This window comes from Pan troglodytes, chromosome 4, assembly GCF_028858775.2.
Source record: "Pan troglodytes isolate AG18354 chromosome 4, NHGRI_mPanTro3-v2.0_pri, whole genome shotgun sequence".
NCBI lineage: Eukaryota > Metazoa > Chordata > Mammalia > Primates > Hominidae > Pan > Pan troglodytes.
In genome coordinates this window covers 72,043,831-72,059,700 of record NC_072402.2, presented here as the reverse complement: position 1 = coordinate 72,059,700, position 15,870 = coordinate 72,043,831, and the positions used below count along the sequence as shown (strand labels likewise).

The 15,870-nt window shown below is 39.4% G+C and overlaps 2 protein-coding genes and 1 long non-coding RNA gene across 12 annotated transcripts in view; 1 reads left to right on the top strand and 2 right to left on the bottom strand.

Annotated features, from left to right (window-relative positions):
- Nucleotides 1-7,377, bottom strand: part of TTC33 (tetratricopeptide repeat domain 33) — a 41,557-nt gene extending 34,180 nt beyond the window's left edge. The window contains exon 1 of one of the 2 annotated variants that reach the window (XM_517790.9): nucleotides 7,041-7,377. The gene's annotated coding sequence lies outside the window, so the exon portion shown is untranslated. The other variant, XM_009449238.5, reaches the window with a different exon arrangement.
- A 1,587-nt stretch (nucleotides 7,378-8,964) lies between these two features.
- PRKAA1 (protein kinase AMP-activated catalytic subunit alpha 1) overlaps nucleotides 8,965-15,870 on the bottom strand; it is a 40,592-nt gene continuing 33,686 nt past the window's right edge. For 7 of the 9 annotated variants that reach the window (XM_009449239.5, XM_016953360.3, XM_063811264.1 and 4 more), the window contains 2 exons: nucleotides 15,731-15,857; nucleotides 11,040-14,239 (listed from right to left, as the gene is read on the bottom strand). In XM_009449239.5, coding sequence (XP_009447514.1) covers nucleotides 13,995-14,239; nucleotides 15,731-15,857 — 372 coding nt within the window. In that variant the 3' untranslated portion in view covers nucleotides 11,040-13,994. Of the gene's footprint in view, nucleotides 9,161-11,039; nucleotides 14,240-15,730; nucleotides 15,858-15,870 lie in introns of those variants that run through there. The other 2 variants (XM_063811262.1, XM_016953362.3) reach the window with 1 other exon arrangement.
- Nucleotides 15,626-15,870, top strand: part of LOC107974761 (uncharacterized) — a 67,786-nt gene continuing 67,541 nt past the window's right edge. Inside the window, exon 1 of the long non-coding RNA XR_001717751.4 lies at nucleotides 15,626-15,684. This is a non-coding gene — a long non-coding RNA (uncharacterized LOC107974761). The remainder of the gene's footprint in view (nucleotides 15,685-15,870) is intronic.

Genomic DNA, 15,870 nt, shown 5'->3' with positions numbered 1-15,870 from the left:
AAAGGTTTTAAAAGATTCAAACTTGGTAAACGACTTAACTCACAAAATTATTGGGTAAATTTTAAAATAACAGATGCTGGCCGGGCACGGTGGCTCACGTCTGTAATCCCAGCACTTTGGGAGGCCAAGGCCAGTGGATCATTTGAAGTCAGGAGTTTAAGACCAGCCTGGCCAAACCCCATCTCTACTAAAAATACAAAAATTAGCCAGGCGTGGTGGTACATGCCTGTAATCCCAGCTACTCAGGAGGCTGAGGCAAGAGAATTGCTTGAACCCGGGAGGCGGAGGTTGCAGTGAGCCTGGGCAACACAGCAAAACTCCGTCTCAAAAAATAAATAAATAACAAATGCTGAACTTTTCAGTAAATCTGCAATGATATACAAATGTAAGAAATAAAGAGAGGATAAATGATAAAACAAAGTTAACAGAAATCCTGAAATAATTCAACAAATATTTATTTAGAGAAGAGATTAACTGAGGGATCCAAAAATTTACTAGTTGTATAGATGGTCTTCAAGATACTGAGAAACACTGGGAACTGTATATAAATTGTACAAAATTCTTTATATCTGTGTACATTTTGGAGAATACTGTTTAAGCTTTCATTCCATTTTTAAAGGAGTCTATAACCACAAGGAGATTTTGATCAAATGATCAACTAGAGAAACAGAGAAAAAAAGCAATGAACCAAAAAACATAAAGAAAAGAAAAGCAACGAATCAGAGGGCTTTATGAAACTACCAAAGAATGGGCATTGTGGGAGTATGGGAGGGAGAGAAATGAAATACTGCATAAGTTCAAGCAGGTTTCAAGGTCTTCATTACTGATGCACATGGCTGAAGTGATGTATAAGTACAGGCCTATCTAAGAGTTGTTGCACAGTCAGTTCCAGACCACTGCAATAAAGTGAATAATACTAAAAAGTGGGTCACACAAATGCTTTGGTCTCCCTATGCATATAAAAGTTACGTTTACACTATACTATAGTCTATTAAGTGTTATAGCATCATAGCTTTAAAAATGTACATGCCTTGCTAGGTGCAGTGGCTCACGCCTGTAATCCCAGCACTCTGGGAGGCTGAGGTGGGCAGATCACGAGGTCAGGAGTTTGAGACCAGCCTGACCAACATGGTGAAACCCCGTCTCTACTAAAAATACAAAAATTATCCAGGCGTGGTGGCATGTGCCTGTAATCCCAGCTATTCAGGAGGCTGAGGCAGGAGAATCGCTTGAACTCGGGAGGCGGAGGTTGCAGTGAGCTGAGATTGCACTACTGCATTCCAGCCTGAGCAACAGAGCGAAACTCCATCTCAAAAAAAAAAAAAAAAAGTACATGCCTTAATTTAAAAATATTTTATTGCTAAGAAATGCCAATGATCATCTGAACCTTCAGCAAGTCCTAATCTTTTTACTGATGGAGAGTTTTTCCTCAATGTTGATGGCTGTTGACTGATCAGGGTGGTGGTTACTGAAGGCTGGTGGCTGTGACAATTTTTTAAAATAAGACAACAGCGGTCAGGCATGTTGGCTCATGCCTGTAATCCTAGCGCTTTGTGAGGCTAAGGCAGGTAGAGGGCTTGAGCCCAGGAGTTTGAGACCAGCAAAATCTCATCTCTACAAAAAATTTTTAAAAACTATCCAGGCGTGGTGGTACACATCTGTAGTCCCACCTACTCAGGAGACAGAGGCAGGAGGATCACCTGAGCCCAGGAGGTTAAGGCTGCAGTGAGCCATGACCATGCCACCGAACTCCACCCTGGCACCCTGGGTGACAGGATAAGACTTTGTCTCCAAAAAAAAAAAACAACAACAATGAAGTTTGCTGCATCGACTGATTCTCCCTTTCACAAAAAATTTTTCTGTAGCATGCAGTCCTATTTGGTAGCATTTTACCCACAGCAGAACTTCTTTCAAAATTAAGCTGATACTGTCAAACTCTGCCACTGCTTTATCAACTAAGTTTATATAATGTACTCTAAATCCTTTGTTGTCATTTCAACCATGTTAACAGCATCTTCACCAGGAGTAGATTCCATCTCAAGAAACCACTTTCTTTGTTCATCCCTAAGAAGCAACTCCTCATCCTTTCAAATTTTATCATGAGATTGCAGGAATTCAGTCACATCTTCAGGCTCCACTTCTAATTTGAGTTATCTTACTATTTCCACCACATCTGCAGTTATTTCCTCCACTGAAGTCTTGAACCCCTCAAAGTTATCCATGAAGGTTGTAATCAACTTCTTCCAAATTCCTGTTAATGTTGATATTTTGACCACCTCCCATGAATCACAAATATTCTTAATGGTTATCTAGAATTAGAATCCTTTCCAGAAAGTTTTCAATTGACTTTGTCCAAATGAATCAGAAGAATCACTATCTATGGCAGCTATAGCCTTACAAAATGTATTTCTTCAATAGTAAGACTTGAAAGTGAAAATTGCTCCTTGATCCATGGGCTGAGGAAAAGATGCTGTGTTAATAGGCATGAAAACAACATTAATCTTGTACATCTCCATCAGAACTCCTGGATGACAGGGTGCACTGTCAATGAGCAGTAATATTTTGAAAGGAATCTTTTCTTCATGAGCAGGTCTCAATAGTGGGCTTAAAATATTCAGTAAACCATGCTGTAAACAGATGTGCCATCATCCAGGCTTTGTTGTTCCATTTATAGAACACAGGCAAAGTACATTTAGCATAATTCTCAAGGGCAATAGGATTTTGAGAATGGTAAATAGACATTGGCTTCAATTTAAAGTTCCCAGCTACATTAGCCCTCACAAAGGAGTGAGCCTGTCTTCTGATGCTTTAAAGCCAAGCATTGACTTCTCTGCAGCTATGAAAGTCCTGGAGAGTATCTTCTTCCAATAGAAACCTGTGTCATCCACATTGAAAATTTTATGGCCACGTGCAGTGGCTCACACCTGTAATCTCAGCACTTTGGGGGGCCAAGGCGGAAGGATCACAAGGTCAAGAGATAGAGACCATCCTGGCCAACATGGTGAAGCCCTGTCTCTACTAAAAATACAAAAATTAGCTGGGCGTGGTGGCGCACGCCTGTAGTCCCAGCTGCTCGGGAGGCTGAGGCAGGAGAATCGCTTGAACCCAGGAGGCGGAGGTTGCAGTGAGCCAAGATCATGCCATTGCACTCCAGCCTGGGCAACAGAGTGAAACTCCGTCTCAAAAGAAAAAAAAAAAAAAGAAAATCTCATTTAGTGTAGCCAACTTCATCAATTATCTTAGCTAGATCTTTTCTGGATAACATCAGCATTTGCTGCTTTACTTTGCACTTTCATGTTATGAAAATGGCTTCTTAAACCTCACAAACGAACCTCTAGTAGTTTCAAACTTTACTTTGGCAGCTTCTTCACCTCTCTCAGCATTCACAGAATTGAAGAGAGTTAGAAACTTGCTCTAAATTAGGCTCCTGCTTAAGGGAATATTGTGGCCGGTTTGATCTATCTAGACCATTCAAAGCTTCTCCATATTAGCAATAAAGCTGTTTTTGCTTTCTTATCATTTGTGTGTTTACTGAAGTAGCACTTTCAATTTCATTGAAGAACTTTTCCTTTGCATTCACCACTTGGCTGTTTGGTGCAAGAGGCCTAGCTTTCAGCCTGTATTGGCTTTCAACAGGTCTTCCTAAAATCATTTCTAGCTTTTGATTTAAAATGAGAGATGTGTAACTCTTCCTTTCACTTGGACACTTAGAGGGCATTGTAGGATTAACTGGCCTAATTTCAATATTGCTGTGTCTCAGGAAATAGGGAGACCCAAGGAGAAGAAGAGAGATGGGAATAGCCAGTTGGTGGTACAGCATTCAAAACACACATTTATTGATTAAGTTCACCATCTCATATGGGCATGGTTCATGGCACCCCAAAACGATTACAATTGTTAACACCAAAGATCATCGATTACAGATCACCATAACAGATATAGTAATAATTAAAAAGTCTGAAATATTTCAAGAATTACCAAAATGTAGCACAGAGACACTAAGTGCACACATGCTATTGGACAAATAGCACGAAAAGACTTGCTGGACACAGGGTTACTGTGCACTTGCAATGTGCAAAAACGCAGTATCTATGAAGTGTGATAAAGTGAAGCACAATAAAATGATCCCTGTAATCACTAGAAGGAAGGTGAGAAAAAAAGTGAGGGTGGCTATGAGGTCATTCACATGGAAAGACCTACGGTAATGGCAGAATTTGGAGGGGTAAGAAAATTGTGAGTCGTATGTCTGAGTTCTTAATGAATATGAGAGAGTGCCAATAAATCACAGCAATCAAGAAATATACAGGCTGGGCGCGGTGGCTCACACCTGTAATCCCAGCACTTTGGGAGGCAGAGGCAGGCGGATCACCTGAGGTCAGGAGTTCAAGACAAGCCTGGCCAACATGGTGAAACCCCATCTCTACAAAAATACAAAAAGTACCTGGGCATGGTGGCACATGCCTGTAATCCCAGCTACTCGGGAGGCTAAGGCAGGAGAATCACTTGAACTTAGGAGGTAGAAGTTGCAGTGAGCCGAGATTGCACCATTGCACTCCAGCCTGAGCGACACGAGCAAAACTCCATCTCAAAAAAAAAAAGAAAGAAAGAAAGAAATATACAGGCTGATAATATAAGTGAACCACAAACTTTCCACAGGAACTGAGATTTTTTTTAAAACCGGAGGACTAATGGATTATAAACTGTGCTGGGGAATAAGGACAATGCAAACTCTCTCCCCAGGCCGATCATATTATAGGAGAATGAGTTTCCCATGTTTGAAGATGACTATAAGTATTGTAGGGGAAGATGGCTGAAAACAGAAGTGTGGATACTATGGAACAGAAGTTAAAAGGCACACAGTGAGGACAACCTGAGAAAATACAGATCATTAGGAAAGACTCACAAGATATCAGTGTAAGACAAGATAAAAAGAAGTCTTGTATTTATGATTATCCCTAATGGTAACAAGAATGATGACCACGTTTTCCGGTTTCAAGATTCCAAATGAAACTTTCTTTATTCATAAGGTGAGGCACCAGGCACTGTGGGAACCCTACTCATACTAAAGGACACCTAGTGTGTTTACTGGAGGTAAATTACAATAAAAATCATTGATCAAAAGAAAAAAAAGTAAAAAAAAAAAAAACCGTTGATCAGATCTGTAGATTACATGAGGGGCTGTGATAGGGTGGGAAGGAAAGGAAAAAGTGAGAAACAGACCCACACATCTTTTAAAATTAATAGGTCATTCAGATTCCGATTACCCTCCCCATCTTCCAACCCAAACCACTGTTATAAATGCTGGGGACAAGTATAAGTTATGGCCCAAGGTGGTGGTTCTCAACCATATGTGAAAAAACCACGCCACTATTGCCTCAGGTGTTTGAGCCATTCTCCTCCACAGATCCCTTGAGACCTTCTAGAGATCAGGGGCTGCAGAGGTCAGGACAGACTGAGGTTATGAGGGTGTGGGAGGCCTGATGCCACTAGCAATCGACAAGTTTAACCTGAAAGAGGGAGACAAAAATACAGTCCTCTCAGACAAAAAAAGGAGTTAATATTGAGTGAAACATACAGGCAAGTTCAGGGATGGAGGGAAAGGAAAATGAGGAATTTCATGCCCCAAGCTTCACATTTCTCCAGCAAACAGCGGCTAGTCATCTGCTCAAAGTAAAAGGAAAATAACAGATCTGAGTTCTTGAGAAAAAGGGAAAAGACTAAAATAGTCACTGTGGAGATAAGGAAAAGCAACAAAGGAAAAATAGAGATACCAAACAGTAGTATCAAGGGCCCACTACGGTGTAAAAGCATGAATCTGTTATCAAGGCCATTAGCAAAGTTTTATATTTTCTTCAAAAGTGTCTGGAAACCACAGAGTACAGTCAATTTCATACACGATATGTGCTACAAGAGAGTAAACAAAGCATGCCATGACATCAGAGAAGAGACACTTGAGGCTTTCTGGAGGACTTAAGCTTTGAAGAAAACTTAGCCAGGCTTAAAAAGGTATGTGAATCCTAGAGCATGCAAAGCACTTTCTGCATTACAAAATTTAACATTCCCAGTTGTTTCAGATATCTTAAGCCGTACGAGTTTATTGTTCCTCTATCACTATCTGAACATGAAATTAAAACTTCTTATGAAGGAGGCTTTCCTGAGTCTAGTTAGAAGCACGAGGCGCCAACATCCTAGACTTAACATTTTTTTACCAGAGTAAGAAACCATGAGAGTAAACCACAATCCACACCGGTTTCATGTTAAACTCATGAAACCAGACAAAGTCAACCTTTTATACAGGATTATATTTCAGGAATGGCATAACGATTCTAAACAACGACGCTGTATTCTAAATTCCTGTACTGTTACAAAGATCCCTATAGTAGGCGCTCAACAACTGTCGACGGCTTCACATTTACCCAGCCGCCAGAGAGGGCTTGTCTTGAGTGTGTCTGAGGATGCAGCACCCAAAGGGAAAAACCACTACATGAACAAGATCAGGAAATCACAACAGCATCCTTCTGGGTAAAAGGAGGTATTCAGAGGTGAGGAATCCAAGAAACGATTTACCCAAAAACGCCACCGCAAGAGAAAAACCAGTATTAGTGACTTTCCCTTCATCGGTCAACAATAATAAAAACGCTCAGAAAGGCTGCCCCGGACGACACCTGCGCGTTCACGGACCGCCCCGGGCCGCAGACACCTCTCCAGCGGGGGGCGGCCGGCTCGTCCCGCCCGTCCCACCGCTCAGGGAAGGTTGCGGCCGCGCAGCTCCGCGAAGGTGCCACGGCGGGCCCGACCCTCAGACTCGCTTGTCCCTGGAGACCAACCCTAGCGACCAGGCTCTGCCGGATCCCGTCGGGTTTCAACTCCTGTTCCGAAGGTCCTTTCTCCCCTAATCACAACACCCACTCGCCTGTTTTTCCTCTTCCTCAGCTTCCACCGCCGACCGGGCAGCCCCAGTTACCCGATAACGGCTCCCAAGGCCCCATGTTTACATTCTTTCCCACTGGAAGCAGAAATTATCACGCCCAAATTCCTACCTGCCTTCCCTGGATTCCTGGTTTCCTAAGAAACGGGTTTGGCCCACCCCTGGGCGTTCGAACAGTCCACAGAAGCGGGCAAAGGAAAGACGACTCAGTCTTTCCCCTCCGCCAATCTCTTCTCCGGGACCACAAATCCCAGAAGTCACCGCGGCCGCCCCCACTGCATGACCTTCTGGGATTTGTAGTAGTCAGGGCCACGCGGCTGGGCGCGCCCTCTAGCAGCAGCCCTGAGTGACCGCAGCGCACGAGCGCGGGAAAATGAGGCTGCGCGGGCTGAAGAGCGCACCGAGAGGAGCCGCCCCCGCGGTACCGCGCAGCCTCGCGTCCCGTCAGTGGGGAACAAGGTGAGGGGAAAACTTATTTTACGGGATTCAAAGGATTAGGATATGCTCCTTCCCCGAAGGGGTTAACAGCCTAGCTGATGAGGTCGGCCAGACGCAGAGAACAGAGAGGCAAAATTCGGTTATAAAGGGCTCGAGGCGGCCGGGCGGGGAGGCTAGTCAGGGAGGCTCGAGGCTGAACTGCAGGCTTCACGTTAAAGTTACAAGTGAGTTGGACCCAGAAGGCAGAATTACAGCCTGAACGTAGCTGTGCATCATGTCTTGAAAATAAACGAGCACATGTAATAAAGGTAATCAAGATTGTTAATTTATCCAACTCTCCTGCCCAAAAGACTCATTTTTGGAAGTCATACTTTCTCAGCCTCAGCACCATTAACATTTCAAACTGGATAATGCTTTGTTGGGGGACGGGGTGTTCTGTGCATTGTAGGGTGCTTAGCAGCATCTCTGGTCTCTGTCCACGGGATGTCACCACCAGTCGATTGTGACAGCCAATGGTTTCCCCAGTGAAATTTCCCCTGGAAGAAAAACCATCCCTCCCACCCTGCCCCGCTGAGAACCACTGATGTCGACCAACGATTGTCCTGAGGGTCACTGACACCCTTTCAAAGCCAAAATTATTTTCATACTAATATGAAGACGTGATTTGCCCTTTGCACAATGCTGACGTTTGCACTGATGGTGGAAAAGCAATGGTAGGTCAAGGTGCTGGCCCCTCCACAGGAATTACAGTAATGACACCAAACCGTACTGGAGCTCTTCACCACCACACGCTCACAGTAAGAAAAATGGGCCGGGCACGGTGGTTCACGCCTGTAATCTTAGCACTTTGGGAGGTCAGGAGTTCGAGACCAGCCTGGCCAACATGGCGAAACCCCATCTCTACCAAAAATACAAAAATTAGCCAGGCCTGGCGGCACGCACCTGAATCCCAACTACTCGGGAGGCTGGGGTGGGAGGATCCCTTGAGCCTGGGAGGTCGAGGCTGCAGTGAGCCGACGTCATGCCACTGCATTCCAGCCTGGATGACAGAGCAAGGCACGGTCTCAAAAAAAAAAAAAAATGGAAAAATGAACGCTGTCACCAGAGAATATCCCTGATGAAGTTGTAAAAGTTACTTTATTATAACCACTCCAACACTTAATATTCTTTGTAAAAACTTGGAAGTCCTTACAAAGTACTTCTGCTGCATATTGAAGTATGATGTATCAAAGAAGAGCTATTGTGAGATGGCATTATAAACTGAAGTAAATACTTTTTTTTCCTGGAACACAAATTTTACTAAGATGAGTGACAAACCGGTTATTCGGACTTGGGTATTTGACAAACCTTTCTTGAAAATGAACAAAGGGAATCTGTAACTTCAAGAAAAACAAGGAAAGGGAAAGGGGAAGGGGAAAGGAAAGGAAAAAAGAGAGAGAAATAGGGAGGGAGGGAGGAAAGAAAAAAAAAATTGAGTTTGTTGCCAATGATAAAATTCAAGATTTGAAGCAAAAAAAAATATGATTTTGGAAAAATGGTATTCACCATAATGATCTTGGCAGCTTCCCAGTATCTCCAGAATTTTCTGATATAAGTGATTATCAGTTGTGACTTTTATTTACATCGTTTGCTTAAATACATCAATATTTGTGCAGGCTGCATAAGTGAACCAGTAGTATTTGAAAACGATCAATGCATGACTGCGGTAGCCAGCCTCCAAGATGGCATTCACTCCTGGCATTCACATCCTTATGCACTGCCTTCCTATATTGTACCACGGTTGGTCTGTGTTACCTACAGAAGAGGGCAGAAGTGACCGTTTATCACTTCCGATATTAATTATGAAAGACACTAAGGTGGTGGCAATGTTTCTTAATCTGCCTAGAGGTTTACATGGTCATGTTGCCTGTGTACCTGAAATACTGAAAACTCATTAAGCCAAATACTCATTTGTGCACTTTTCTGTATATATGTCTATGAAAGTCTTAAATAAGAAAACATGTACCTCCCTAACAAGACATGCAGAGGGAAGATTTATCTTATGGTCACATTCATAGTGTCATTAGTTCATATAGCCAATAAGAAGGAATAGAGGTTGCAGAGTGAGTAAATGGTACTTGAAGCTGTGGCCCCTACCTAGGGGTCTTTGCTAAATCTCTCAAGTAACCTAACCCTGATCTCCTCTACTGTGTTTAAGGGTAGCTCCCACTAAGTTTTTATACTTCACCCACTACTTCTCTACTAACTCTGACTGGTCTATGATCTTGATTCACCTAATATATTTAATATATGTCTTATATTGTCTTTTTAAGACAACATGATCATTTTCCAAAATCCTTTAAATTTATCATAATTTATTGGCATTTACAGTAAATAGAAGTTTATTTACAATAAATAAAAGAGTTCAAAAATTCTGATTTTTCAAACAAGAATTTCTTGGACAATTCTTGTACAGCCAAGGTAAATACCTACAGCAATTTATACATTCCCTAAAAAAACCTTATATACTACTCATAACACTCTTTAGCAGTTTTTTGTTGTTTTAAAGATAACAGAGTGTCAACAATCTAGCACAAGCCCCTGCCTAATCATGTCATATGGATACAATATTTAATATTAATTGAATTCTAACAGTAGTAGGATTCTAACCAAATCAAGTGTTAGCAACTGATAAATGGTAGTTGCTTTGGCTTTTATTGTATCTATCATGTTTTATTCAAGTGGTTGGTTTTTAGATGAAATCAAGACTCATGTAGTCGAGATAAAAATCACAATGTTTGACAATTTAAATGTGGCCAGGCACTATATTTTATATTTCTAGGTACTTTTTTTGTTGTTGTTTTGGTGGGGTTTTTTTTGAGACAGAGTCTCACTCTGTTGCCCAGACTGGTAGTTCAGTGGCATGTTCTTGGCTCATTGCAACCTCCACCTCCCAGGCTCAAGCGATTCTCGTGCCTCAGCATCCCGAGTAGGTGGGACTACAGGTGCCCGCCACCACGCCCGGCTAATTTTTGTGTTTTTAGTAGAGACGGGGTTTCACCATGTTGGCAGGCTGGTCTTGAACTCCTGACCTCAGATGATCCACCCACCTCAGCCTCCCACAGGGCTAGGATTACAGGTGTGAGCCACCGCACCTAGCCGGTACATTGTTAGAAAGAAAGGTGCACAGATACTTAGCTTTTTTTTTTTCCACTGAGTTTTCCCAGAGGTTAAAAAACATAAGTACATTGTAACAGATGATAAATGGAGTTTTTCTTTATTATATCATATTTCTAAATCAAGGAAGCTGAAATTATATACTTAAATATACTCTGGTCAAAATATACATGAACCACAAATATTAACTTCTACCTACCAACAATTTACAGTTATGTTGTATGTGGAATTTCATTCTTGTCAGAACTCACAATGGAAATAAAATTTCTATTATGGGTGAGAAAATGAGGGAAAGAATTAAGGGGAAAAAATTTGGACAGCACACACTTTTCTTTCATTCCAAAGGTGCCAGTCAGAACACAGATGCATGGAGTTCCACATCTAGCCCCAAGCTACCAAGCATTAATTCAATGTGAATGGTGTCACTACAACATCAAAAAGAGCAGTGCTAGGCAGAGGATTTTGTATAAAATCATCTAAAACTCTGAAAAACTACAAAAGCATCTCAAGAAAAAAATTAGGTAAAAGCAATGGAGTTTATTTCAGTGAAATTATTTTAAATTAGATATGATATATTAAGCTCCCATATGCCCCAACCTGGTAGAAAAGTTCCTCTCAGTGAGAAATCATTTATTTTAATGGCAAAATTTTTACATATCAGTAAAATCTGTTATATTTAAAACTATGTATACAGTACATTTCCGGCAAAAAACCTTATACATCTTTCAGTTGTCAAGACAAAGTAAAAATATGGTTGCATAAAGTCACAAAAAATATAAACTGCTGAAAAGATAATAAAAAAAGATTAAAAATCATTTGCATTGCCTCCCTTATCTCTTCAATATTAGTAACAATTTGCAAACAACAAAAAAATTGTGAAAATTCTGTTGCAACCTTGACACACTTAACCAAAGGTTGTCATTTCAAATATCCTAGCTTAAAAAAGAATTTACTGCAATTGTCTGTGCATTTATCATACTATTTATAGAAGTGCAATATTTAAATATTTTCAAAATAAAACACAGTAACTAAAATGAATCACAATAACTTATAAGAGAAGCAAAGTTTACAAAATTAACAATTTTTAAAAGGTCCTATTTAATTGGTTCCTCCTTTTCTTCCCCCCTCCCCACAACAGCGTATATAGCGCCATTACTTAATTCTATATACAAATTTGTAACTTTAAAAATAGTCTTCTGTTAACATCAGGAACATTATGCTGCATTTAGAGACCCTAAGTAAAATTAGAATCCCCTAAAGAGAGGGCCACATAAAAAGTAAATATAGTTTTGAACTCATATTTAAATGGAACTTCTATTACTTTGTACAGCTTTCAAATTAGAAGTTGAATAGAACAAGCCCTGGACAAAAAGCAGCAAGATTTTTCTTTTGAATTCAGTGCATGATTCTAGAAGTGCTTGAGTCAAATCTACTAGAGTCACCATTTATGCAAGCTATCATGACATTTGAGTTCATTATCATCTGGTTACATAAGTGCTCACTGTATTTGCCAAAAATAATCCTAAAATATGATTCTTAAAATAGAAAAAATATAGCTCTGTTGCAATGGGAAAATGATTAATACAAAAAAATCAATTTCTTAAAGTTAACATAAGGCAAATATAAATGATACAATATTATCATACACGATACCAATTTTATCTGAGGTGACTAAATCTTCATTTACATCTATTGTGTGATGCAATTAAGAATGACAAAAAGAAAATATCAATGTAAATCAGAAATCTTAGGAAAATCCAGTATCTTTAAAAAGTAATTTAAGCCCAAAACAAACGTGACCACTTATTAATAGAATTGATTTGTTCCATATTTTATCAAAATAATAATAATGTTATATCCAACTAAAGAGTTATAACCAAGTGTCATATGTAAACTTTAATTGGATCCTAGTTTGAAATAATCAGCTATAAAGAAATTTGGAGTTAACTTCAGAAATTTAAATATGGCTTGATTAGATGATATTGGGGAATTATTACTTTTACAATGGTATTACAGATTTTTAGGAGAATGTCATTATCTGTAGGAGATACTTGAAGTATTTTCACGGTGATAAGTATGTCTGTAACATCCAAATGGTTCAGGGGGAAAAAAGCATATATACATACACACACAAACACATATATGCATATATATGCATAACTAGCTGTATCTATACATATATAGGTATAGAGAAAACAAATGACAAAACATTAACAACTGCTGAATCTAAATGGTAGATATACATGTGCTTACCAAACAGTTTTTCAATTTTTCTGTTTTTAAAAATGTTCATAATAAAATTTGGGGGGGAAGTCATATCAGAGCACTTAAAGTTTGTAAGAGATAGTTTTCTATGCACTGAATCAATTTAAAAGATACATAATCAAATAAGTAGCAATGTGTGCATATACTCAATAATGACTGACATGATGGGCCAGAGGAATTTGTGAAATTGGCAAAAATAATATGATTTATCTACAGTATATGCAACTCAGCTCTTGTAACAAAAAGAACATTTTTTGTACAGAACATCGTGGGAATATTTTAAGACTAAAATTAGTGCTAGAGTATCTGAATATATAAATTCTGTGTTTTTGGACTTGTAAAGCTAAAATGAAATTTAAATTAGGTCTGATATCTGATATGACTTACCATACACTACAGAATGTTAAAAGGGGGATATGGAGGCCGGGTGCAGTGGCTCACGCCTGTAATCCCACCACTTTGGGAAGCTGAGGTGGTAGATCACGCGGTCAGGAGTTCGAGACCAGCCTGGGCAACATAGTGAAACCCCATCTATACTAAAAATACGAAAAATTAGCCGGGTGTGGTGGCACACGCCTGTAGTTCCAGCTACTCAGGAAGCTGAGGCGGGAGAATCACTTGAACCCGGGAGGCGGAGGTTGCAGTGAGCCAAGACCACGCCATTGCACTCCAGCCTGGGTGACAAAGTGACACTGTCTCAAAAAAACAAAGAGGGAGGGATATGGAAGAAGTTATCCAGACTGTTACTACTGCTGGAAGATACTAGCTATTTATGAAGTTAAGGAGCCCAGAAAACAAAATCACCTATAAAGGTCTTGGGAATTCTAGGCAAATATTTATTGAATAAATTTATAACACGTAATATATAACACGTAATAATATATGAAGGCCTTTATGTAAATTAATATTTCAAAGCCCTGTGTACACTAAATATAAAATAGCCAAAAATCAAGTAAGCCTGAGACCTATAATTCACTGTGTATATTATGCTATATACATACTGCACAATGAACAACAAAATGATCTTAATTCATTTCTGCATATTAGGCTTTTAACTATAAATCATGTTCCAATCCCTGTGCAAATTGCATTCCAAAACGCCAGCCCTCGGTTATAATTATGTATAACTTGATTACAAATGGAAGCATTTGGCTGTGACTTATTATGCATGCTTATTGCTGCAAAAGAAATAAGCAAAGTTTTCTGTTTATTGTGCAAGAATTTTAATTAGATTTGCACACATCTCAAAAAATTCTATTGTGTGACTTCCAGGTCTTGGAGTTAGGTCAACAGGAGAAGAGTCAAGTGAGGTCACAGATGAGGTAAGAGAAACTTCTGAGGATTTTCCTTGAGCCTCAGCATCTGAATCACTCCTTTGGCAAGATCGATAGTTGCTAACTGATCCCGATCTCTGTGGAGTAGCAGTCCCTGATTTGGCTTCTGTAATTTCATCTGGGTAAAAAGAATTTCAATTTATTATAGTCTATGACCTTCTCCCAAAAATTTTTGTAACAGTATTGAATTTGCTTCTTTAAGTGGGGCTGCTGGCCAGCTATCAAGAGCACGCTTATTCTAAATACCTTCTAAAACAGTCAATGAGCCTGTATTAAACTATTCATCTTTTTTACATACAGCATGTATTCTCAAGATAGCTAACCAAAGTTGGGTACAGTATAGCTACTCATCAGTTGCAATCCAAGGTTAAGAGCCCAGTAAACCAACAATCTAGGGATTAATAAATATTATTCTATAGCAATAAAAAGTAATCCCTCTATATTAAAATCATAGAATCGATGCACTTAAAATTTGGAGGGTATACTGGAAACCATCTCATCCAGCCCCTCACTTTAATGATAAGAAAACAAACCCAGAGAAATGACTTGCCCAAGGTAACAAATGAACAGAAAGGTAAGTCTAGAACCCAACTCTCCTAAGTCTCAGCTCAGTGCTTTTTACTTTCCACTTTCCCTTCATATTTCATTTAGTATTTCATAAAAGAGCAACAATTCCAATGAATAAAAATTGAAGAAAAACTAAGGTTGGGAACACAATACAAAAACAAAATGGGCATTCAATTGGTATACCCCAGTACTAGTAAATCTAAGGTTGCAAATTTGATCCAAATACAAGAAAAATAAAACTCATTCCGTATTTCAGACTGCATTAGTATATGTTAGCAGATACATACTATATGGACCTAAAGATAACCAGACAAACTGGTTTGGCCAACATATCATGGCTCAAACCTGTGTCTTTCTGCTACTATGTGTGTACTATCTTTGAGTTTATAAAGAAGAAAAAAATTCAAAGGTGAACCTCATCTAATAATTCTATGCAACCGTCCATAAGCAAAGGTGATACTATATATATATTTTTTAATATTTTGTAAAGACAGAGTCTCAGTATGTTGCTAAGGCTGGTCTCAAATTCCTGGGCTCAAGCCATCCTCCCACCTCAGCCTCCCAAAGTGCTGGGCTGTTTACAGGCGTAAGCCACCACACCTGCACTCAACAGCGTAGCTTAATGCAATTGAATTGGCCAATGAAGAACTGCCATAACTTCATTCTTAACTGAAAACTTATTTAATAATAAATAAAAGCTTACAGAAGAGTCAATATTTATTTCTAAATAAAACATTGTCTCTTATCAAAATGAACTACACCAAAAAAACAAATGCAGCAGAAAACTATCACCTTAGGATCAGACTACACCTGGCTTTAAGGATTTTACAAGATGATAATCTTAAAAGGACAATATGCTATAAGATTACAAGAAAAATAAGATTCATAAATGTTAATATTGCAAAGGCACAAGAAATCACATTTTTTATTCCTTTGCAGTTGAATTACTAGGAACAAGTCAAGAAGCCTCAAAAGAATCAAGGCGTAAAATACCAAGTTAGTAACAAGGTCTAATCTATGTTGTTTTGTGTGATGTACATACCATCAATACTACGGAAATCCAGTAGATAAGTTCTACTATCCACTTGGTATAACTGTAGACTCATTTTGGAGTAAGTGCTTGTCACAGGATTCTTCCTTCGTACACGCAAATAATATGGGTTTACAACCTAGCACATGGTA